The 25,423-nt window shown below is 39.2% G+C and overlaps 2 protein-coding genes across 6 annotated transcripts in view; one reads left to right on the top strand and one right to left on the bottom strand.

Moving 5' to 3' along the window:
* mat1a (methionine adenosyltransferase 1A) overlaps window positions 1-2,061 on the top strand; it is a 9,722-nt gene extending 7,661 nt beyond the window's left edge. The window contains exon 10 of the mRNA XM_077495887.1: window positions 317-2,061. Within this exon, the coding sequence (XP_077352013.1) occupies window positions 317-419 (103 nt within the window). The 3' untranslated portion in view covers window positions 420-2,061. The remainder of the gene's footprint in view (window positions 1-316) is intronic.
* LOC144001520 (transmembrane protein 150A) overlaps window positions 1-25,423 on the bottom strand; it is a 26,531-nt gene extending 1,108 nt beyond the window's left edge. For 2 of the 5 annotated variants that reach the window (XM_077495896.1, XM_077495898.1), the window contains exons 1-8: window positions 25,114-25,423; window positions 24,607-24,850; window positions 17,921-17,968; window positions 16,660-16,746; window positions 14,713-14,780; window positions 10,330-10,457; window positions 6,276-6,453; window positions 283-6,107 (exon numbers count right to left, since the gene is read on the bottom strand). In XM_077495896.1, coding sequence (XP_077352022.1) covers window positions 5,869-6,107; window positions 6,276-6,453; window positions 10,330-10,457; window positions 14,713-14,780; window positions 16,660-16,746; window positions 17,921-17,968; window positions 24,607-24,716 — 858 coding nt within the window. In that variant the 5' untranslated portion in view covers window positions 24,717-24,850; window positions 25,114-25,423 and the 3' untranslated portion in view covers window positions 283-5,868. The remainder of the gene's footprint in view (window positions 1-282; window positions 6,108-6,275; window positions 6,454-10,329; window positions 10,458-14,712; window positions 14,781-16,659; window positions 16,747-17,920; window positions 17,969-24,606; window positions 24,851-25,113) is intronic. The other 3 variants (XM_077495899.1, XM_077495897.1, XM_077495900.1) reach the window with 3 other exon arrangements.

Genomic DNA, 25,423 nt, shown 5'->3' with positions numbered 1-25,423 from the left:
GCGGAGGATAAAAAATACATGCCTGTGGTTATTATATTATCTGTCTATATGTCTTCAAACATCCATTGTTTCAAGGGTTTTAACTACGCGACCGTCTATGGCCTTTTCCATTATGTAGCATTAAGCTAGCAGACGTTTAGCAAAAGACAGACCGTGTACACGCACAATAAATACGTCTGACTTATACTCATCTCCAGGTGGCCAAAACTCAGATGAAATCTGCAGGTTTCATTACCACCCAACAAAGTTAAACTGAAGTTGCATGCAGCGAGCGTTTCTTACCTTCCTGTAACGACCAAAAATGATTTCTCTGCAGGGAGCTTCAGCTGAAGAGGCCCATCTACCAGCAGACCGCCACTTACGGCCACTTCGGTCGACCCGAGTTCAGCTGGGAGGTTCCCAAAAAGCTCGTCCTCTAAGCGCTCCATGTCCTCGCAACAAATACTACCGGAGGACATGGAACAAAGCAAAACCAATCAAACCAAAGTTAAGGGCCTGAGAAAGGATGTATGGAGGTGAAGTGGTGTAAGATGGATGACACCATGGGAACAAAGACATCCCTCTATTTTTAGTCGGTGCTTTTTTTTTTTTTTTTTAATGTATAATCATAAACACCTCAATGCTGTGAACGTACAACAGCCCCACGCGGGAGATGTTTTTAGAACAACTATTAGTGTAATTACTGCTTCAACCAAAGCTTCACTTCTCAATGTTTGTAATGTCGTGTGCTGCTGGAAAGCTGGTCACAATCGTCACGGTGCTCCACCAAACAGGTCAATAAAACGTCTTTATCTCATTACAAGCATGTTACAACCAAGCACATGTTCAAACAGCCATTCAGTTGTGTACATATGTTCACATTCAGGGACCTCTATACGCCTACGCCATTTTTAAAACAAACCTAATAAGCCTCCAAAATGGCACAAATCTTCATACTGTAACAATGCTACGGAAAAAAATTGTGCTGCGACGACTGGTTGCTAAGTGCGTTTGTTTTTGCCATGCAAACCCCAAAAGAAGCAAAAAATGGAAAATCTTCGTATTTAATAATGTCCTAAGTTGCCAAGTGCCTTTATTTATCAATTTCTACACAAATAAATAAACCCCAAAATCTCATAAAAATTTAATGAATCATAAAACGCTTTGTTTTTATTGTAGGAAAAAAGAAAATCCAATGTAAAAAGCCACAAAATGACAAAAAGCGAAACAATCCCCCAAACAAAATCTGAATTGACTAGTCAGGCAAAAACTCATATTTAATAATATCCTAAAAAGTAAAAATCCCCAAAATGTCATTTAATGACTTTATTGCATGATGGGAAAAAAAGCCCTCATCTTATTTAATAATGTCCTAAAAAAAAAAGGTGCTGTGTTGCAGTGTTCTTGCCATCCATCTGAACTGCTTTTACCATGTAATTCCAAAAGCAAATTAAATATAAATATTTTTTAATGACCTAAAAGTGCCTGTGTTTTTGCCACCCATTCAAACAAGTGTCCTACAAGAAAACAAATGAAATGTAAATATCCCTCAAATAGCAAAACACTCATATTTAATAATGTCCTATAAAGTTGCCAACTTATTTTTAAATCATGCAATTCTAAAAGCAAATTAATAAAATAATAATAAATGAATCAAAATCTCATTTAATATTATGAAAAGTTCCTTGGTGCCTGTTTTTAAGAATTATCCTAACAAATCAAATGTTGGAATAAAAACAAAAAAAACAAAACAAAAACAAATGCTCATCTTATTTAATAATACAGTATCCCAAATTTTTACCATGCAATTCTGAAAAGAAATGTTTTTTCTTCTTCTGTGATCACGTTTTTTTGCTCATATCCAAACAAGCAACAAGAGAGTCTTAATGTGCGTTTTATGGGGCATTCTTTGTTTTCTTGAGCTTTTCATGTCTTAATTCTGAAAAAAAAAAATATATATATATTCTTTGATGAAGTGATCAGTGTCCTCTCTGCTGTCATCTTTTGTTGGCAAAACATAACTGGACAGTGTAAATAATTAAATCGCAAAAAATAAAAATAAAAATAAAGATGTCAAATGTCTGTGTGCAGTGTTTTTCATTTTTGTGCAATAAAGGGGGAAAAGAAGAACATATATTTAAAAGGGTTTATTTGTTGAACAATAAGGCATAGACACACGCACGAGATACAATCATGAAAATAGAATTTACAACCTCAACCTCTTTGGTTTGCTTTTTCAAAGTAATAAGGCACGTAGGCAGCAGAATTGAGTACTGAATATACACACAGTATATAGACTTAATATTGATCAACGTGAGGTTTACAGATTAATTATGCCGTAGTCTACTAATGATTGCATGATAGAGTTGTTAATATTCAACATGGTGTGGCTCAGCAGCGCAAGGATCTAACAATACGGGAATGTTTTTTTTTTTTTTTTTGCTTTGTTTTTTGCTTTGTTTTTCTCAACAGCAGAAGGGGGCAACAGAACGGGAGCAGGTAAATTGTTTGTGTCCTAAAACTTTCCTGAGTGCAAAGATAAGTCAGTAAATGAGAAGAAAATTATATTGTGTGCAAAAAAAAAAAAAAAAAAAAAAGGTCAGATTTGCAGAAACAATGTGGGGAAAATGGCACCATCTGGAGGGCGAATATAAAGGGGCTTCTTTTGTCACCAGGACCTTCAATGGTTTTAAAATTTTATATATAAATAAGACGCACAAAAATAACAAATACTCTTTGCAAATATATTTTATGATATTATATTTTGTTTTTTCCTCCCGATGAACAAACATGTATTATGTAAACATACTGGCCTTTAAAGGATTACTAAAAATAATATTTTTTTGATATGCATATTTCAGGCTTGGTAAAATGGAAAATAATGTACATTTAACATTTTTAGAGCAGTTTTGTGGTCATTTTTTATGTGGTTCAAAGAAAAATTAATGACTTGGAATAAAAAAAAGAAAAAGAAAAAAAAAGAAAAGACCAAGCTTCTGCAATTACAAGTTTTAACCGGTAGAGGGAGCAAGGGACAACAAGTCAATTCCAGTTGAGTCACACGTATTCTATTCAGTGTACTGATGGGGGGCGGGGGTGACGAAATTGTGGAATGATGATGACTGATATGAACATGAACTAAGACGCGTTACAAGTATGACAAGAGCTGCATAGGTCATTTTGGTTGGCACACCACTAGAGTACAGCATAGTAATATATGATGTCCGACTAAGTCAATAAATGGAAGAAAATAAAGTATGACTGAAAAATGTCTCTTAAAACATTATTTTAGGCCACAACGTTAGGTACACCTAGAAACGCCTATGGTCATTTATATTTATGGTCGTTTATGGTCATTTGCTGCCATTTTGTGACCACATACTGGCCTTTTGGAGGCAGTGGCAGATTTTGTGTAGTGAGATGACAACCGTGTGAAAGGGAAATTGAGTTCTGTGTAAAAAGGCACAGGCGGATACATTAGGAATAATCCGTGAATTTGCCCAAACACTGAAAACTAAAAAGTCTAGGTAAAAGTGTCATAATCTTTGTACGGACGTGTTTGTGGTGTACCCAATGTTGTGTGCAGTGACATGCTGTAACACAATACTGATTTTAAAAAAAAATAAATAAATAAGTGTACAATATTGCTTTTCATGAGCATGATAATGTTACAATCAGCGATCTAGAGACTAGAGCGAGAGGTTCGTCATTAGCACCGAGGCCACAGGTTCGCACTGATATTTGGCACACTTGACAGTAACATGGCCGCTATCGTCTCTATGAGGAATACTGAAAAAGTAAGAAACTTACAGTAAGTGGACAGGCCGCGTCGTGTCTACGTGTCTTTGGCGGAGAACCGTATAGTGGTGGAGGTCTGTTGGCAACGTTTGGACAATCAACAGTCTGCATTGTGAGGTGGCGCAATACTTGGAGAACATGAGTACAAACAAACAGTAATAGAGATGGCACTGTGAACAAACGTCAACGTTTGCTGTGTGAAATAAAGGGGACCTGCTATGCATTGGTGGGTGAAAATTCATTTGCTGTAAACAGCAAACTGATTGGGACTAAAGCCCCTTTTTTCACACAGCCTGAACATGCCAGAATTTTCCAAGGTAGTATCAGTTTTGATCGAGGTGGCCCAATTGGCAGTGGGACACGCGCTTCTTATATACAGTGCCTTTGTTGGAAAAGTTCATTTCTGGCTTCAAAAATGAACATACAAATTTTAGGGAATTATGATGAGGAAATTAGAATAGAAAATTTCCATTAATTTCATGCATTTTAAGGAAAAATGCTAAAAAGTATTGGGATATTTAGATCTGACATGGATTTTTTGGGGGGTGGGGGGTGGGGGGGTTGTTATGTATCAAAGGTACTTAGTGGTATCAGTACTTGATCCCAGTGACTAAAGAATTTAGTACTCTTACGATTTTTTTTGCGTTGACAACACCAAGTGGGACGCAATTGTGAAGTGGAATGAAATGTATACATTTTTTTAACCGAGAGAAGAAAAGAAAAAAAAGTAGGGCATGTGAGTCAGTTGGCTACACTAAGAGAAAATGAGGTGAATAATTTCGCACGCCCTACTTTTCAGATATTTGTTAAAATAAATATGAAATATAATAATAATAATAATAATAATTAAAATAAAGCTATAAAAAAATAAAGCTTGAAATATCTTCTAATTTCATTCCATGTCATGACTGTGTCCCACCCGGTGTTGATTCTTCACGCAAAATGAAAAATAAATAAATAAATAAATTATACAGTATATATATATATATATATATATATATATATATATATATATATATATATATATATATATATATATATATATATATATAATTTTCTGTATTTCTGCCACATAAAAGTGGCAAAAATTCAAAAAGTTCAAGGGGGGCTAATAATTTTGCAAGGCACTGTATGTAGTTTTTTATATTCTATATCCAGATTTTAAAAACAAAACAAAAAACAAACGGCTGATGTCATAGCTAAAAGTCAAGTATTTTTCTGGATTTTTGGGTCTCCCAGATCCAGAACCAAAACAAGAGCAATCCGTACTAAACTGACCTTGAACTGGAAGCAAACAATTGCGATTCAGTTGCTGCTGCTAACTAAATTATCTTGATTCATTGGGGTGCTATAAATAGAAATGTTACTATTTTGCTTTTTTGTGAGTGGTGGTAAACAAGAAAGGGAGAAATGACATTGAAATTTCTTCTCTTCTACTGCAGTGTGTTGCAATGCAGTGAAACATACAAGGCTGTGTTAATTATGAATTTTAGCATTATGGCCTCGGACAATTTAAAATGGCACCAGGACACCCCTGGTCTAACAAGAGTGGACGCCATGATCCGAAATTAACTATGAACAAAAATACATAGTAGCCCCCCCCCCCTTTTTTTTTTTTATAAATGTAACAGTATTCACGTAACAGTTACACACTCAACTGGCGGACAACACGAAGAGTTTATTGCTTCCCTCCTGACCGTGCTCGTGTGTGGCTACTACATAAGCAGCAGACAATACGGCGCTGCGCGTTCCACTTTCAACTGCGGCCGTCCAGCAGCCTCTTGTTTAGCATGCGCGCACTCACCAAATGAAATGAAAAGGCCTCGCTGCAATCACCTGAAGAGGAAATCGTCCAAGGTCACTTGTTGGGACGGGGACAACAGATTTTTTTCTTAATCTGAGCGTTGGCTCTCTGCTGCTAATAACTGAAGGCAGGGCTTGGCTGGCTGGATGGATGGATGGAAAATTTGGTTTCACACATGTGCAAAATACAGACAGGCGAAAATGTCTGATGTAATGACAAAAAAAAAGCTCTCCGTTGGGCCGACAACCCCGTCTTGGAAGGATAATACAGGCCACGTACGTCAGGCCCTACAGGATGGACGTGTTTTCGGGTTGGTGCGGCGGCCCAAGCGCCTCCACCTTGTGCTCCCTCCCCGCGTCCCCTAGGGAGCCCCCTCGGGCCAGCACCGCCACGGTGTCCCTCGACATGCCGGCGAACTCAAAGGCGAAGGTCCCGTAGAAGAGCATGATGATGACACAGAAGACCCACTCGAAGATGGCCGAGGCGTGTTGCAGGACGAAGCTCTCCTGGCAGAAAAACACGCCGCCTGGAATTGCCTTTAAGGAGCATTTGGAGACAACTAGAGGTGCAATGAATAAAATCTGATTTCATCAATTAATTGCCAAAATAATCAATAGCTACATTAGTCTAACATGCACACTGCATGGCACAAGGCGCTGAATGAGCCCCAAAAGCGGCTTTGGAGGGAGGATACTAAGCACCAATGCGACGAAGGCGAGCAGGGTCATGCAGAGCCGGAGGTGGGCCACGTTGTACTCCCCCTGCGTCTTGGCCAGGCGGTAGGTCAGCGCCGACTGCAGGCACACAAACAGCATACTGGTGGGGAAGGCGATGCCCGCTCCGACATAGTGGAGAATTTTGGCATAGTCCACCTATCAGACAGAGATCACAAAAGTATTGGAACATAGACATTATAATTTTTATTGTCAGTTTACATGTGTTGCTGTCCACTGTACCTAAAAATGAAAGCTTATTAAAAAAAAATAAAATCCCACCTGTTCTCCAGAATTGAAACGTTTCTCTGATTATTGTGCAGACTTTGGTCTAGACCAAGGGTGCGACCAAGCGCATAATTCTGCCAGATGATTAGAGCGCCAAGCAAGACGCTTCAGGCTTCTAAGCTATTTGCCCGTTGACCCAGTGAGAACATGCTGAACATTCCTGTGCACAAGGCCAATCCTTGAAGATTTATCGACGGTGTGATATGAAATACGGGCCTGTCGTTTGTTCGCAATGGAAGGTGCAGACAAAAGATCAATCACTTTCACGTCTTTCCAGCTTTACGTACAGCGCTGGGCAAATTTATTACGCAATCCAGGTGTCATGAAGCGCAGACTCTATATTTTGATGAGCTCTGCATGTTATATATTTTGAATAGGCACTACATCTACTACGTACATCTTTGGAGGGAGGTATTTTTCACTTATTTCTTTAAATATATTTCTTGAGCAAAATGACAGCTTTTTATTTTGATCATATTATGCCTCCAGTATTTAACTGATGGCAAGATTAATTCATCAAACTGAATGGATGAATTACTACAGTACATAATTGATACATTGGCCTGTGAATTGAAGCGTGTGCATGAGTGTTTACATGTGAGCCTGCTGCTCGGTGTCCCAGCCTGTGTGACTAATTGCCATCATTAAGGGAGTGAAGGTGTAATGATGCATAACGCCCTCGCTACCCTACTTACCGAAAGTGTGTGCGTGTATACAGGAGGTGATGTACGGCGTGTAAAGGACACGATGATGTGGTGGCAAAAACGCAGCAAGGACACAAATCAATGGAACTTCAATAATAAATCTGGCAACACAAGATGCAATGTCACGGGTGGCAAACTCAAGACCCGGGGCCACATCCGGCCCACCACATCATTTTTTTTTGTGGCCCACTGAAGCAAATGTCTGCCTCATGTATCTTACTAAATTGATTCATTATATTCATCTTGGAAGAAAACCAGTTCCAATTTCCTTCATATTTAACAGATATCGAATCCCAAGCATCCCACCCCCAAACATATGTTAGCATTAGCATCAAGTAAGGCGACTCCAATACTAAGCTACTGTTTTAAACAAAATTCTATTTACCTCTATATATGATTTTCACAGTCATAGCTGGCCTCTGAGGGAAACCATCCCTACGATGTGGCCCATAATTATTCAAGGGAGTGAAATAGGACAGGACCTGAGAGCATCGTGTCTACATCTGATGTCACGTCTGCAGACACAGCCTTGAGTTGGTGTTGACGTCAGAGCTGGATAAATAACATTTATATAAGACTTTCTCCTAGTGGTCTTTCAGCCTCTTGGTGGCAGCTGAGTCACATCATGTGAGTGGAGCTGGCTTCAGATGTAAAAGACCCGCCCGGTCCTATCACTGTATGCCTCAACGATTCAGCTACAAGAAATACCAAATTATAATATTAGAGGCTGTCAGTGCAGTCATACAAATATAAAACAGAAATTCCTCTCTCAAATATAGGGTTGTTTTCTCATTAGGGGAAAAAAAAAAACAAAAAAAAACATTCACACATGGACATGTTAAATGCGGACGCCATTGAAGCTCAGTTGCTGACCAAAACAGCAGCGCTACTTACACAACTCATTGGCACATATTCTTCATCCTCTGCGAAAAATCACGAACAAGCTTAGTTGCAACGGTCTTCTGTTTCATCATCAAATCTACGTGTAATGCCTGTATGCAGGGATGGGCGAGTACCGATACCAGGTATCGGTATCGGGCCGATGCTAGCCTTTTTTTCAAGTATTCGAGTACTCGTGACGCAGACGAGTGCAAGTGACCGATTTTTTTGTTTTTGTTTTTTTACTTTTCACTGTGAATCCATCTCCTGTCTGTGCCATGTGTTTGTGCATGTTGCAGATTTGAAAGGGGGTGTGTCACATGACAGTGTCACAGTGACAGATTAGCAGAGACAAGATTTTACAAAATCATATAATTTTCATTTTTTTTTGTTCATAAACTAAAATGTCCATAGATTTTAGTCCAGTTTTTAAGTGAAGTACATATTCATCTCCATTAGTCGACGAAAACGTCTACTGATTTAGTCTTAGTTATTGTTTATGAATTAAGGTTTTAGCCTAGCCTAGTCTAGTCTAAGTCCGGTGAAAAATATGTGTTGACGAAATTATTTTTCTTTAGTTTTCTTTGACGAAATTAACACTAATGTATTGTATTTATTACTGTAACAGTGCGTGGAAGACTTTCAAAAGAGCCACACTCACAAGCGACATGCTCCATCTATTTATGTCCTTTCCCTGCCCAAACCGTCAGTCTGCCTGACAGCGAAAGCCCCCGTGGCCGCACCACAGCTGTCCTGCCAGCCCGCACCTTATGTAACAAACTCCAGCAGGCGACAGCGCTGGCTATGTCATCAGGCGTCTCCTGCCTTTTTGATCAATGTTTTCCTTTGCGCTGTCCAAACGGTTCTTCCCTTTCTTGCGTTCCGTGATGGAGTGCCACTATCTATCCACCATCATTTGCATCTCTATTTCCTTCCCCCCCCAAGTGTTCTGAGAGCACACGCCAAGTTTAAGGGCCTGTGTTTGGTTAAGGATGGAGCCTCGAGCAAACGGGTCTGACCAAAAACTCTCAGCGGTCGATGCCAGGCTTCATGAGTTACTCTCGGCCGGCCTCACATCACACTTCTTGTGCAGAGAGGAGTTTCTTTTCTTTCCTACATTAGATTTTTTTTTCTTACAGTAAGATGCTGAATCAGCACTTCTACTTTTACTACAAATTTGGCGGGCAAAAAAATGTTGATTAAAAAGCCTTTTTAATTAAGTGATTAATTGTGATTAATCAAAATTCTAAGATGTGATTAATCTGATTTAAAAAGTTATGCACAACCATGTGGAGAAAGCACAATGAGTATTCCCATGAAGGAGTACAACGTAAAATAACCAAGTAGTTGGAAATGACCAAAAATAACATTGGTGAGGAATTCATTGTCGTTCCCGCAGGTCCAACATAATTGTAGTGAGTTGCAACAGTATTTTTTATTTTTTTTGCTACTGTGTTTTTCCAGTCAATAGTTAATTCAGTCCATTTGCTACATTTCCATGTTGTTATATCTCCCCTTCTTTCCACACAATCACAGATGGAAGTTTCATTTAACCTTCCTGTAATGCTCTCTCCTTCTGCCTGCCCATCTTCCAAAAAAAAATAAAAAAATGCACAGACGCAGACATCCATCCAGGCACCCAGCCAGCTCTACAAATATTTAAACTAAGCAGATTCCTTCCAAAGAACAAATATCAACAGCGAAGCGGAGAGGAACAGCTCAATCAGACAGACTTTAATAAACATTAATGGACTCGTCCCTGTGAATGCAAGATACATGAAGTGTATATTATAGAGGGGGGTTGAGAAATATATAAGTAATGGCTAAGAGAAGGCCAAGTCATGAACTTGAGTGACTATAATTAAGAAATAGTGAAATGGTCATGATGATCCATGCCCACAAAGTCAAATTCAATCCGTCTAATGATGCCGGTGGACTTCTAAGTAGTTTGAATTTCAAAACAGTGTTTTAGGCTCTTCTCCAACTACAAAGGTGATGTTTGAAGAAATGTTCCTACATGTCACACACGTATAATCAGAAACCACTGTATAGGAAATTTTAAGGAATATTAGTCCATACAATTTGGACTCCATTTTGGGACAATTCCGATTTGTAGGTTTCTCTTTAGTTTTGTAAACTGGTGCATTTGGCTTAGAGAGCGTACCTGAAAGTTGCCCACCATGATGAGTCCAGCGGCACAGATCCAGCCTGTGGAGAGACTCGCCGTGTTGAGGACACAGTTTTGGTGTTTCTCAATGACGTGGGCGTAGCGGAGCAGCACGATCACCATGACTGAGGAACAAAGAGCAGCATACAGTAAAAGAGGCAGTTAGGGCTCGTTCGCCAGCACAGGAAATTGAACATGGTGTACATAATACACTTTACAATTGATTTAAATAAATAAACTGACTTTTAAACTGATTTTTTTTCTTGGACTGTTGGACATATTCTGCAGAATAATGAGTTAAGCACAAAAAGTTGTGCATCATGTTATAATGGCTTATAACAATATTAAATATTGTCACTGTCATGTGAAAAACACTTATGACCTTTTTTTTTTCATTTTCATGTTTTTGGGATGAAACTGAATGCAGACATCGCAAAAACAAATATGTAAAAAATTAAATAAATGGACATGAGTGTTTTTCACATAGCAGCGACGATATATAATTTCAGGGGAGAAAAAACTGACTCATTTTTGATGAACACTATTAATATCGATCATTATGGTGGTACATGAAGAAAAGGCAATTATTTTTCGAGTTAGTACGCTGTATAAAAAAATTCTGAGAACCACTGCTATGCTGCTATACTGCTTATTGTCTTTAAAAAGAAAAACAGTGACTGCGCTGTTATAGCAGATTACAGTATGCACATTTTGTTATGCCATCGAGTCTGGCTTTCATTTGAATGTTGACTCAAGTGCACCTTATTCATGCCAAGAAGAACAAAAAATTTCTTGGAGTATGATTGGAAATTACAGGAAGTGAAATTACTCTTGCAAGGGAGGAAAATGAGATGGCGGGAAAATGTGAGGAGTGTGGGGGGGTGGGGGGTCTTGCATAAGATAAAAGGTGAAGGGAAATAAAACAACTGTAAGGGGGCAGATGACTGTTTGATGGGCTAATGGGCTGTGACTGGGGGGTATTGTTGCTGTGCTGACAAGCAAGCCCCCATGAGTTTGCCTTTGTCTGAAACCTTTGCAGCTCCTCCACTGCTGACGCAGGCTGACCAGCCTCTCGGTAAAACTGGGCCACGGAGGCGAGATGGCGGAATGAGAGGGGACAAGGAGCCCCTGGTGTCTTGACTCGCAACCCATATATTGTAGTCTGAGACTAAACTGTTGTCACTGTCTCTTTGTGGGAGCGGGGGAATCAGGGGGGCGCTCGTCGCCAAACCGTAGTCATGGCAAGCGTGGCCGCACTGAGGAAACACTTCGCTGTTCAAAGTTGCTCATCATTAATTGTTATTAGTGTTCACACATTAATGGACAAAATACACAGAAAATCATGTGACATTTATGTAATAATTATTCGATTCATCTCAACAAGCTCGATTATTGTGTTTTTGTGAAGGCTACTTTGCGTGAGTGGCTCATCAGCACAAAAAGTCCTGGCAGAGTGATTTAAGTAGCAATCATGGGGGAAAAAAAGAGCAGCATCTCCTTGTAAACAATCTTGTCTTTTTTTTTTCCTCCCCTCCTCGTGTATAAAAAGGGAAACATGCTGGCTCACTGAAGGGAGAACCAAGTCAACAGCGGTTTATTGCATTAGATTATGGCATTTCAGTCTCTCTGCTGCAGACTGGCCGACTATGGACCTTTTCCCATTTCTACAAAATTAGTTTTTAATCATTACAGATGAGGACGTTCCAGCTTGCTGACATTAGGCACTTTCGTAAAATCTCCAAAATTCAACAAAGATAAGAAACATGGCCAGTTTGATACATGTGTCATCCGTGTTTACATTTTTTGTTTTGGTTGATTGATTTCACTTGGCTGTGCTGGCGTTCACATCATGCTGACGGGTTACAGATTCCTTCAGAATTTAACATATCCGTCTGAATAGCGAGCAGTGTAACTGACCTCCATTCAAAGGCTCTGGACAAGCTCTTGTAGTCTAAACTCAATCTGTTTTATTACAGTAGCGACCATGTTCACGTCATATCGAACAGTCAATAGATTATATTAAAAAAAATTGGGGCTGGCCTAAACTATCAGAAGCACTAATTTACAATTACAACCTTGATTCTTGATCCAGGAAATGGACTATTAATTTATTCCTAATGGTGTATTTTCTTGATTTCTCTTGGCTGCAATGCTTCCAGTATGTGATTGGTTTTCGCCCAACCAGATTTCAGCCTCTGTGTGTTGCCATGTCACAGGACCTTCCCTCTGGAACATATGCCCCACAATAAATTGGACGAGGTGCGTGCGTGTGTTGTTGTCCTGTTGTTTTGATGGCGACAGACAGAATGAAATAATTCTATTTCCGATGAAAAACGTGAACAAAATAGAAGTCCCAGAACGGTTTGTGTTTGACTTAGTAGTCTGCAAATTCATGCATCGAAGCCTTTGGTTGAATAATACTTAACCCCATTGCATTTCTATTAGTCAAAATTGTACCTGTTTCCCTGAAGACTGCAGTTACAGGCATTACATAACCTCCTGTACGACGGAAAAGAATGAAACAAAGTTATCATAAACTCACACACATGACTGAGCTTTATCACCTTCCACAAATGCAATCCAAACCATCTTCGGTGCTCTCTAACTTCAAGAAACCCGAGTCAGGAAGTGGGGTACTACTGACTTAAACAGTCAATAGGTACATCAAAGCTATATTTGTTAGCCCATCTATTGCGCTTTGCATTGTGTTACCCTGAGTTGCCCTTTGCTAATAGATCAAAAGAGCCCCCGTACTTGTTTAGTATCATTTTTATTTTATACAACAAGTTTTAAAAACGTACTTGGAAACAGAGAAACAAAAAGAGCCCATTGGTTCTCAGCAACAGCCAGCTGTGGCTAAAATAATGTATGCTTGCTGTTGATGAAGGGGTTAACAGCACCCACCATAACAACACAGTGAATGTTGTAAATTATACACATTGAATGCAGATGAATGTAAGGCACAGGCAACAGTCAGTGCCAGCCAATCAGAGGGAAGAGACCGTCTGTAAATAGCAGAATGGCGACTCCTCGTGAATAAATATGGAGACGAAACCAACCCCCGCAACCTCCTTTCGTACTCTCACGCGCACACACGCGCACGCAAACACACCCCTACACACAGCATGTGTGAGCCACAGCTGGGAAACATTAACTACATGAGGGTAGTCAGAACCAGCACTTAGCAGAAAGAACAGCACGTGTGGAAAAAATAAAAAATAAAAAAATTAAAAAAAACGTTTGGACCAGAATATGACTTTATATGATCTCATACGTATTTTCCTTGGGTCTCCGGGAGTGCAAATTTTTACCGCACCGCACTGCACGTGTGCGGTCGTTGGGTATAGTTGTTTTTACTGTAATTCATATGACGGGAATGAGTTCCTGGTAATATTTATTTGCTTCCTAGTAGGTTGTGGAGCATGTGTAAGGGACATTATTGTTTTACTGGATAAAACATCTCTACTGCACTTATATGACCAATGTTAAGGGGTGCAAAAGTAACAGTTCTCAGACACTGCGGGGAAATCATTGGACAGTCTCATGTGTCAATCATAGCAGCACAATTCAATTAAGGACAGTCCTACTATAGTGGTGATGTCACTTGTTTATGTAACCAATTAAGCCTGTCAAGTTAATGCAATTTATTGTTCTTCTTTTCATCTTTCATATTAAATATGACATTGACATCAATTATATCATTTGTATTATTCCATTCCCTCACCCAATGACAATCAATAAGAGAACCGATAAGGAATCAGACTGATAAGCAGTATGGATAATGAAATTAGAATCGCTAAATTCTTATCAATTTCCATCCCTACTCAGTATTGTCAGTAGATTGATGTGGTTGGTTGTGTGTGGTGTGCTGTTTTGCTTGTCTTGAGTACACCACGCACTATAAAAGCAATAAGAGTCATGTGTGGAATCTTGTTAAATTGTAAAAATTGGTTACAATGTAAAAAAAAAAAAAAAGTTGTGTATTGTTAAATGTAAAGTAATCCACTTCTTATAAATAGGCTATCATTTGCAATCAGCTGTGTTTGTTCTCATGGCGTGTTCAAGGCCATCAATAAGTTAAATATGACACTTTAGAATGTCAGATCATACTGTATTTCTGCTTCTTTCTCCCCGTGAAAGTAACTGAAAGAAGCCCAAAAGTAGTGCAAAGCATTGCAATTCACAGACAGCGGTAATTTGATAATGCCAATGTAATCACACCTAGTAGTAAAAAGCTGCCTTGCTGAGTAGGATGTAATAGCTTGTATTTCGGGAGAAGCTAAACTTGGTTTAGTCATGGTCACAACAGACATAAACAAACAAAGCGCTAATGACGGGGGGTGATTGAGTTTGTGTAAACGTGTGCACATGATCCCTTACCCATGAATGAGCCTGTGCTGCAGATAAGGCTGAAGAAGCAGCTCTCCGGCGGAAGTGTCCCACATTTACTGCAAGATGAGAGGACACGGACATTAATGACATTAACGACACGCACAAAAAATAAACTACAGTGAAGCCACGTTAGTCGAACAGTACAACAAGAGTACATCCAGCCCTGATAAGTGAAGAAAATCTGCACGAGGCCTTTTGTCAATCTGATGCATATAACAAAAGACATTTAAATGTATATCAAAAGACTAAACTGTTCAACCAAACCATATAATTTTGTCTAACAAAAGTCTGCTAACGTATCATGTGAAACACCTAGCCGGACAACTGGACTTTAGCATAGATTTTACAGTTGGCATCAACTTTGAAACAACTGCTACTTTTTATATTTACACATGAACCAGCAACACATACTCGTAGTCTCAGTTCCCGTTGTTGGGTTCTTGCTTTGCTAGAGTTTTTCAATTGGCTTTATATGATAGATAGCATGATAGCTGGTGTCTTCTTCTGTCAAAACACTTTGTAAACATCTTTTTAAAGACACTATATATAAATTGAGTTATTATTAAAAACTCAAATTGCAGTTATGGTAATGCAGCTCTTCGAGTAGACCTCAAGGACAAGCACAAGAAAATGCTACCGTGAAATCACCCAACTCTATAATTGGACTTACCTGTACATATTGATTGTACAAATATCTGTGCTACAGCTTGGGTGCGAACAATGAACCACATTACAGTGGCTTCACTTTACAGTATATTAAAGTGTGACTCTTCCAATGTGGTGTGATAAACGCTGCTATATTGCTACGATCTAAACTTTTTTTTTTTTTTTTTTTTTTTAACAGACACACACACAGCTTCTCTTTCAACGAACAGCAATTGTTTTGTTGGAGGTCTGTTAATAGAGGCCCGCCTGTCTGTGCCCGGAGCTGCTGCCCACCAAAAGCCAACTCAGCTGACTGCAGTCACATGCGCTCTTCAGTTCACACAGTCTGATACAGTGGACACTGGAAGACACTTGAGATCTTTTTGTTTTATAGCGAATAATTATAACTCAAGTGTGTTTCACTTTTTCTTTGGCTTTTTTTTTTTGTACGATACCACCACAAATGGCAATAAAGTGTGTACAAATGGGAGAACTGTGTTCAACTTCAAAATATTTGTTCCGTGTAACAGCATCTGACCTTTTTACGCACGTTTGTTTGTACAAAACTGTGCATTCAAGGTAAAGAAAGCGTTACAATGGTAGATAACTTTAAGCTCTGTCAAAACGTGCATTTTTGCATTACAGCTGGCTGTTCTAGTGGACGCCTGTCAGCTGGATTATGCAAGAAATTGGCAACCTTATTTCCACCAAACGTGGCGTGCCGCATCACAGGGCCAAGAAAAACATGTTCAATTTAGGAGAACTTCAGACAAGTCGCCCCCCCCACCCGTAGTTATCCGCTTATTATTTATCTTTCTGGACATAAGGCGTGATTTATTGGCTTTTCTTGAAAAGATTTCATCCAGGCATGTTACATAAACCGCAAAACTATCGAGGGTCTAAACGAGCCTTTCAAGTTCAAAAGCCCAAAAGTTAAACAAAACAGCGAGCGCCTTGGTTTGTTCCCAAAGATGTAAACCGACTGCTCTGCAAGTGTGTGTTTACATGATTGCATGGGGCCTGACTCTGCCTCTGAACAGCCACAGTGGAAGGCAGGATACTTCAACCCCCAGTCATTTTCCCAACGCGAGCGCACACACATACAGCACACGTGCATGAGGAGAAGTGCCTCCTTTCAGCTCACGTGACTTTTATCCACAAGGCGGCGACAAGGTGGGGGGGGTGAAACAATGGCCTACTGTTCCTGTTTTTAATCATCAGACAGACAGACACGAGGGGAAGACATACAGGAGTGTGGATGGGGATGGGGAATCGAGGGTCCTCACTGACCTAATGAGAGGTATGTTGTCGAGCGTGCAGCACAACGTTGGGCCACTCTGCAGATACAGCTCCTCTTCGCACGACTGGTTGTACAACCTGGAAAAGTACAGGATCCGTCATTTTCTGACATCCAGCTTGCCTTCAAACAACTGTACGGCGAACCCAACGTTTATTGCAGTACAAGCCTTTTGGATTAAAGATGAAACCTATTCAAAAAACAAGAGCAGTCCAGTTGCTTTGATTTAACCATTGTGGATTGTTGGGAGTCATTTGTTTTAGAGGGACCACTGGAAATGGGCAAAACTAGCTGGGTTTAAAAAAACAAAAAACAAAAACAGAGAGAATAATCGATATTGAATCGAAACTTTATTTACAGTATATAATGCACAATTCATGCAGGGGAAATACAGCTCAAAGTGCTGGTCATAATAAACAAAACAAGAACAGAAAAAATGCAAATTATGAGACAAGCAGCGCAATCACATTCAGTACTAGAAAATAAACTAAAAAAAAAAAAGGAAGTAAAAAAAAATGGAAGCAAAATAAGGAAATATGACATTTCTATTAATTAAATTTCATGTTACTACGAAATTGGCCCCGAAATATTCTGAGAATAAGCTATTTTGGAAATAACCAAATAGGGTCAAACTGGCCAATTACTTTCTGTGGACCGTTTCCTTTCATGAGTACTGGATACATTTTTGCGGGTTTACACATGATACACTTGTCTACCAAATTTCATGCTGATAAATTAAACTGGCTTTGGGAGATTTTTAAAAATGATTATTCTAAGGAGTACTTGGTTAATGACCAAACTGACTTTAAGATGGCTGCTTCGATCAAAAATTGAAGCTTTTCTGCCCATTTTCTGGAATGCTTTCCGGAGACTTTTTTTTTTTTTATAAAGGTTCTTTGCATGACAGAGAAATCTGTCCAAATTTCATGTTGCCATGTGAAATTGGCTTTTGGAGGTTGAACTTTAAAAGATTTGAAAAAATTTGTGGCATACAGATAATTGTATTAAGTCACAGGTCTCAAACTCCAGCCCTCGAGGGCCGCAGTCCTGCATGTTTTAGAGGTTTCTCTCCTCAAACGCAGCTGAATCATGAGGATTATTATCAGGTTCCTGCAGAGCTTGCTGATGAATCAGGTGTGTTTGAGGAGAGAAACCTATAAAACATGCAGGACTGCGGCCCTCGAGGACTGTGGAGTTTGAGACCTGTGTATTAAGTAAAAGAGAAGATATGTAAAAACAGCAAAATTAGCATACCAGTTATCAACAGGGCAGACGTGCTGGTTGTAAAGGGCCATGGCATACCTGGAGGAGGAGAGCAAGGGTAATTAGCCAAAAGAAACAGCCACAATTCACTTCTTTATGGGGTGTTGTTTATGTACTTGGCCTTTTCCTGGAAAGATGCTTCTTGATTTGTGAATTCTTGGCTGTCTAACGTTTGCTACGCTGCTCCCCAACCAATCGGCTCCTCCCCCAGCCTTGCGTCTTTTCTAACATTCTCCTGTTCTGCGTATTTTTGTCTATGTTGGGTCCTTGTTATTTTTTGTGTGGCATGTTGTTCTTCTGAGAAAACGTCTTGTGAAGTGAGTTTGCCTGCAGTGCTTTCTAATGGATTTTAGATTTGATATTAAAGTGTTCTCCAGGCTGTTTTTTTCCTGCATTCGGGTTCACCTGCTTCTTCCTTCAGAATATCTTGTACCATCACAAAATATTTTTGTCATCGAGATAAAAACTACCTCATTAAATCGACATCCAGTATAGATTTGGATCACACTCACACAGAAAAATCATTAGAAGGGATGCCTAATGTTTTGATTATCTTAACTATCGTAACTTTTGACAGAATGGCAAATTTTTTAACTCCTTTAAATTGGCATCACACAAACATGAGTAGAAGTGCTGCCAGTAAAAAAATTATAATAACTACAGTAGCCTTTAAATGCAACAAACAATGGCAGATTAGTTAAAGTTAGTTATTCAAATTAATGAATCAAACTGCTACACTTGTCTGCAACCTTCATTTCCCGAAAAGACACACTACTGATAGAATTACCTAAAAAGAAACTTTTTAAACTGTTGTTTCTTTGGAAAGGTCATTGAATCAGTTCCCGTTTACATGAATGATAAGCAATTTGCTCCCACACTGTACCCAAACAACAAAAGTACGTAGCAAACCCTGGTTATCGAATGGTTTCATCATCATGATCAGCCCATTGACGGCAAGCATAACCGTGATGCGGTCCGCGATGAAAACAAAATTTGACACCCTTGCTTTAGGCACAGGCAACCTGCCATCTCTTATCACTCCACCCCCAACTCAATAAGACAGATACAGTATGAGTGGTTTGTTTGACTCAATCTAGGATAATCGTAACATCTGCCCAACAGTAATGTTGTCTTTGGTGAGGTCGTTGACCAGTTCCACCACTCAGAAGTCAGTGACCAGAGGACCTTTATCTGCAAGATAAAGACAACTACTGTTTCTTAAGATTGTTGCATAATCTAACACCGTCATAGTCAAACTGATTTACAGTCTATCATTCCTGCTCTGTCCATATATGCACCAGCCCCATAAAGTAGAGATTCAAATGAGACTGAACAGAATAAAAATCATCAAAAGCACAAGTGGCCTTCTAATCTGCTTCAATACACTAAACAGTATGCTTGCGGCCAGTAAACTCCTCATTATTCGTGCTTACACAGATCAAAATCTTCTTTTTCGACAGAGAAGGAAAATCATAGACAGACTTTCTGTTGTGATTTTTAGAGAGCGGTTCAGCAAGAGTTTAAGTGCCAATTAAGAATGTTTCTAAGCCTAAAAGTGTCCACGCCCTAAAACATCTTCTGACATGCACACCTGCACACAGCCTGGATAGATCGATGATCGATTATCGATTATTTTGTCACAAGCTCTGAAAATACAAAGCATGGCTGTGTGATACACAGGAGATGTGGGATCCCCATAAAGTCACAATTAGAATACCATGGAGTTTAGAGCTATCAAAATTAAATGGCTTAATCGACAAGTAATCATTTATCAAATTGTTGACAACTATTTTAACAGTCAAGTAATCGTTTGGAGCCATTCTTTTACTTAAAATTGTCAAAATCTTCTGATTTCAGCATATCCACAATAATTGGTTACTTTACTGATTTCTGTAGTCCTTGATGAAAGAAGACTGATTATCTTCTGTGTTTAATCAAAATAAGCAAACATCAACAAAATAAGCATTTGCAAACATCTGGTTTTACTTTGGAAAACAATGACCGAACCGGTTCATATAACATCAATCCCCTACCCTTTTTTTTTTTTTTTTTTAAATCACTGTATGAATACGAAGTACGAGATAAACACGAGTCACTGCTGGTTAATAAACAGTAAGGGAAAAAATGCTTGAAAAATGCAAAATTAAAATTAATCTGATTAGCCGACTAATCGATTGAATAATTTGATAGATTAATCTATTCTCAAAATATTTGATAGTGACAGCACTAATGAAGTTTGAACCACCGCAAAAATCAGACGGAAGAAACTATAATAAAGCTATCAATTGTGTTTTGCTTGTGCTTTGATTTTTTTTGCAATTATTGTATTAGTTTTGAATTTTAAAAAACTAATCACATATTTAACTATCGAAATGAGAATTGAATCTTAACTTTGGTGTATCGTTACAGCCCTGAAAAGTGTACATTTACATTGAATATTGCACCATTGTACTTTTCCTTTGTTTACAACTTGCCAACTATCACTTTTCTTAAAAAATAAAAAAATAAAAAAAGCCAAAAAGGAGACGAAAAAGCATGAATGTCAACCCTTTAGATTTATTCACATACAATGTGTCTCATATTTTTCCAGAAAATTACTGCTCAGCTCATTAGGAAAATGTATTTAAAAGAGTGGCAAACTATCTTTCCATTTTATATGTGAGGAAGTGAGAACTGCAACAAATATAAACTATTTGGATAAGCTACAGTGGAGACTGAAGGCAAGCACAACACTTGAATAAACAGGAGTATTCAATCAAGGAGGAACGTTTTATCATAAATTATTACCTGAACCCACTCGCCTCAGCCAAGTGTGAACAAGTTCCTCATTCCTCCACCTCAAGATTGGTAATGCGCGTTTGGTAACGACCGACTCCTGGTTGGAATGGTAACGTCTGCCGTGAATCATTATGTCGTATAAGCCACATGGCGTGATGTCTTTAAAGAGCTCTCACGGAAGAAACCCACAGGTGAGCGTGAAATGGCCTCGAGGTTTCAGGCTAACAAAGCTGTTAAGCTTTTAAATGCCAGCTTGAACAACTGACAGCATCTTCACACAAACAAAAGAGGATATTTACCAAACATGTTGGATTAGTGAATGATTTCCTTTGCAGGACTACAAGAAAAGGAAGTTTACAAATTATTCCATACGTATGCTTTTCATATGTACATACGAGCAACGGCGCTCAAACTAAAGTTCTCATGATGTAATAATAGGTTTGTTCACAAAATGATTCCTCTATCGTGGCTCAGTGATGACTGTAAACTTTAACTGCACGTCGAGGTGGAGTGGAGCATGTTTTTTTTTTTTTAATTTATAAATGGAATATTTAAGAGGTTCTTTCGTGGAAAAATCTGCTAGTCAACAGTTCCAAACGCCTGTGCAAAAACACGGGGAAACCACCGGAAAGGGTGTGATGCATGAACTATGAATTCTATTTCCAGCTATTTTAAGACCAAACATTGCAACATGATATCACAGTTGTCAAACTGGAGGCCCGCGGGCCAGCCACGTCTTCATGTGGCCCCGGTGCCACCGTTTTTGACTCGATTTCTCCTACTAATCGAGTTATGCATTAATAATGATCACAAAGGAAATAATGCCATAAAAATGCGGCATTTTTACATTTACGGTAGATGGTTTAAAAGTTAGTGTAAAAAAATATTCTACACACCCCTGTTCAAATGCCATGTTTTAAATCTATCACAATTAACCAATCACATTCAAACATTATAAATTGTAAATCAAATAGGAGTCAGCACAAACCTGTCGCCATTTAAAGTGCCTCTGATTAACCACACAACATTTCAGATGTTCTAGTAGGCTTTCCATGACATTTGTATTGTTTTCTAGCAGAAGCCTGAATGGCTTTCACAAGCACTGATTGATATTTCGAACTGTTCATAATTTTCTCCATCTTGTCTAAGACACCAGGTAGAGCCAACGGAAAACAACCCTAAAGCATGATGCTGCAACTGCCATGATGGTGATAAGGAAGGAGTGGAAAAAAGCAAAACTTGTTTGTGGGTAAATGTCACTGTCATTTTGCATTTTTACAGGTGAACCTGAGTTTATTTTTTAAGACCATAACACCTAGATATAGATATGTCCTAGTAACCCTAACTCTAACTCAGACCGTTGTTTAAAGTGTTGCTCAATACACACATGGCCACAAATTCATGATTTACATTATGTCCCTGCACTATTTACTTTACTCCCACCCTGTCGCCTGTGGTCAAAGAACCAAGTTATGCAACAGGTCACATCCTTTGACATTGCGCTCTTCAGGAGGGGGGGAAAGGACCCTTGACTGCTCCTCGAAACAAGGCGCCCTTGTGAACGTGACAGGAAAAAACCTGAGTTTTGAGGGTGGTTAAAACTCATTTTGGCAGAGTCAGAAATGCACTCGTACTCGTACAGTAGAGGTCTGCATACATACAGTATGTGACCTAAGCAATCCTTTGTTTTCAGAAGGTCGGCTTAAATTATACCACCGTCTGTGATTCATAACCAGTGTGCCATGAAAGGTCATCAGGTGTGCCATGGGAAATTATCTACGTTCTCTTAATTGGCCCAAAAATTAGGGATGCACCATGTACACGTACATTTGTATACATACATGTAATAATTCCACATTTTCTTAAAAAAAAAAAAAAAAAAAAACATACAGAATTCACACCTATCAAAATAACATTATAAGATTATCTATCTATGCAACCGACGTAGATTGCTAGCCAGGCAGAAAAATTAAATGTTCTTCCAATAGATGACAGAAGGTACGTAATTAACTTAGCTAAGCACTTTCTTGAACATTTTTTTTCTAATATAAAATATATGCTTAGCTCAGTGACTGTTGGCCAATGCAACATCATATACAAATGAAGTGGACTTCCTCTTCGCACAACACAACAAAAATCTTCACTCTTTATCTGTTTCGTTCCTCTTTTGTGATGTGCAAAAATCAACTTAATATGCCCCACCTATATGTTTTAAAGGTACTATTTTTTAACCTTGAGTATAATTGACGAGTCTGGGTTGTCAGCTGGCATAGCTCCAGCACCTCAAATCAAATGTCAACCAGCATCATGTGACAGACTGCCTTCAACTATTCATCAACACTGTATTGTAATTCTGATCTTTGCTATGCCATTCCTGTGCTAACATGACATTCATTGTGCATACATCAAGTTGTACTCTCCATACACAACTGTGAACATTTGGATCGGGGCCATTTTTCTCTCTCCCCCTACTCCCTTCCTATAGCTTGCATTCTTCTTCTAATAACAACGCATAATACCAGAGCTGTCAGCGCAAACATGACCAGGAGGTACTCACTCCCTTCAAGTGTACAAAAAAACAAGATGTACAGGCTGTCATGTGATGCACATTTCACCTTTTTTTTTTTTTTTTTTTTTAAATGGGGATTCTGGAGTGCTTCTTCTGGGAGAGCTAATCCACATGCAATTGCCATGGCTCCCGGGAATTCAGGGTAAACATGCAGCGTTGCTCTCTTGGAGGTGGGAGGAAGCACCAATTTTGTTAATATCTGAGCATTTTTTTTTTTTTTGTCGTCATTACAGAAAATGCCACTTCACATTAGATGTTGGGAAAGGAAGCAGTTAATTTTGCCTTAAACCAGAACACAGCTGAGTGTGCCAAAGCAGTTTTGAAGGCTTCATCGCCTCATTTGTGAGCCTGTCTCAACCTATTACGTGGAGCGGGCTTGGTGCGTGAGAATCACCTGTAGCGATAAACCCTTATTTGAAGTAGGATTGCTGATATTTGTCTCTTAAATGCAGCTCTCTCTCATTGGTCTTTTCTCCTTTCCAAAGAAGCTCCCGCACTAGTAAGAAAACTCAGCACTCTCATGACTGAGTGAACACTAGTAATGCTTTTTGCTTTTCTGTCTTTCACTGCTCAAGGACATTTCTGCACACTCGTGGAACAACCACGTTACTAGTACCGGTAAGTCAAAGAGAGCATTGGAACTTTTTTTTTTTTAATCCTTGATTTCTACTAGGGCACTAATAGTGCAAACAAGGTGACTACTAAGACACAGTTGTTGTAATCATACACCCTATTTGAACATTTATTTAATATCCTTGATATCCATTTTATGGTCCATGAATATGTTCACTACATGACGATCAGATAGCTACCAGTACATGTTACTAGTGATGTAAACCTGCACTAGTTGACACCTGCATGGTACTAGTACTAATACTGACAAATTTACACAAGTTAATGTTTTACTTGTACTAGTAGAACACAGGTCAAGTAGTGTCAAGTTTTGCCTCCTAGTAACATGGAGTATCCTACTAGAATGACAAACTGTCATTAGTGTGCAGAAATGTAATAATGTAGTGAAAAAATACAATTTGTAAGACGATTTGTTCTACTTGTGAGTTGAATTGCTTTACAAGTGAGGACAACAGTGCACAAGTACATGGACATTTTAAGATGGATATCAAAGATTTTTAATAAACGCTCAATCGACGCTCAATTTATGGCGACCTTAACTGACTTTTGGGGGCTTATCTGACCTTGGGACCATGGGGGATATTCCTAGATAAGCCTCATACAAGAATACTATGGCTCCAGATGATTGAAATGAATGTTTGCACTGTTTTTGTGCTTAATGATAATGTACAACAAGAAAAAAAAAGTGAATACTTACACAACCCAGATCCCAGTGATGGTCAGTGCTGGGAGGCTAACAGGCAGGATCACCCACAGAGACATGGCAGGCACCACGAACCCTCTTTCCTCTTTTTCCTCTTCGACCATCCGAGCAATAGGTGCTCAAGTAGCTCTAACATTTAACTGTGTGGGGCTGACATCTGCACTGACGCCAAATGAGTCATTTTTTTCCCCCCCAACAAGTCGGGCACACTAGAAGGACGATGGGCTTGTTTCAGCTTCTGAAAAGGAGGAGGGAAAGGACACTAATATTACTTTGTATAGAATTTTTCAGCTTTTTTTATTATTTTTTTTTTAAAGCGCACAAGGTGCCTTACATCGAGCTTATCAACAAGGGTATTGTTTTAACATTACACACATATTTTAGTCACGTCTTCATTCAATAATAGTAACGAATAACGGCGAATGCTACGCGGAGTCTGGTGCCGCAAGCTAGCAACAAATAAAGGCGAGCATCAATAGCAAACCTCAACACTTTACTCACCTTCCGCCGCAACGTTTTCAAGCAAGTGTATTTTTCCCCACCACCACAAGTCTTCGTTCTTAACTTTTGTGTTGGTCGACTTGTCCTCTCTTCCTCTTCGGGTAGCCGGGGAAATAAAACAAAAAGGGCGCAGAACCGGTTTTCTGTCCTATTCTAGTAGGACATCCCGCTTAGACGATTCAGTGATATAAGTAAAAAGAAGAAGGGGTTCGTCTGTCTTCAACGTGTGGCCCAACCTGCATGATAGCCGCCACGAGACACTCCTGGGTATCCAGCTGTTTGACTCCGCCCCCCGCAACCTGCGCCGGCG

The sequence above is a fragment of the Festucalex cinctus genome, chromosome 14 (genome assembly GCF_051991245.1).
Source record: "Festucalex cinctus isolate MCC-2025b chromosome 14, RoL_Fcin_1.0, whole genome shotgun sequence".
In the NCBI taxonomy this organism is placed as follows: Eukaryota; Metazoa; Chordata; class Actinopteri; order Syngnathiformes; family Syngnathidae; genus Festucalex; species Festucalex cinctus.
Note: the sequence above shows the minus strand (reverse complement) of the source record. Positions and strands in the feature narration are given on the sequence as shown.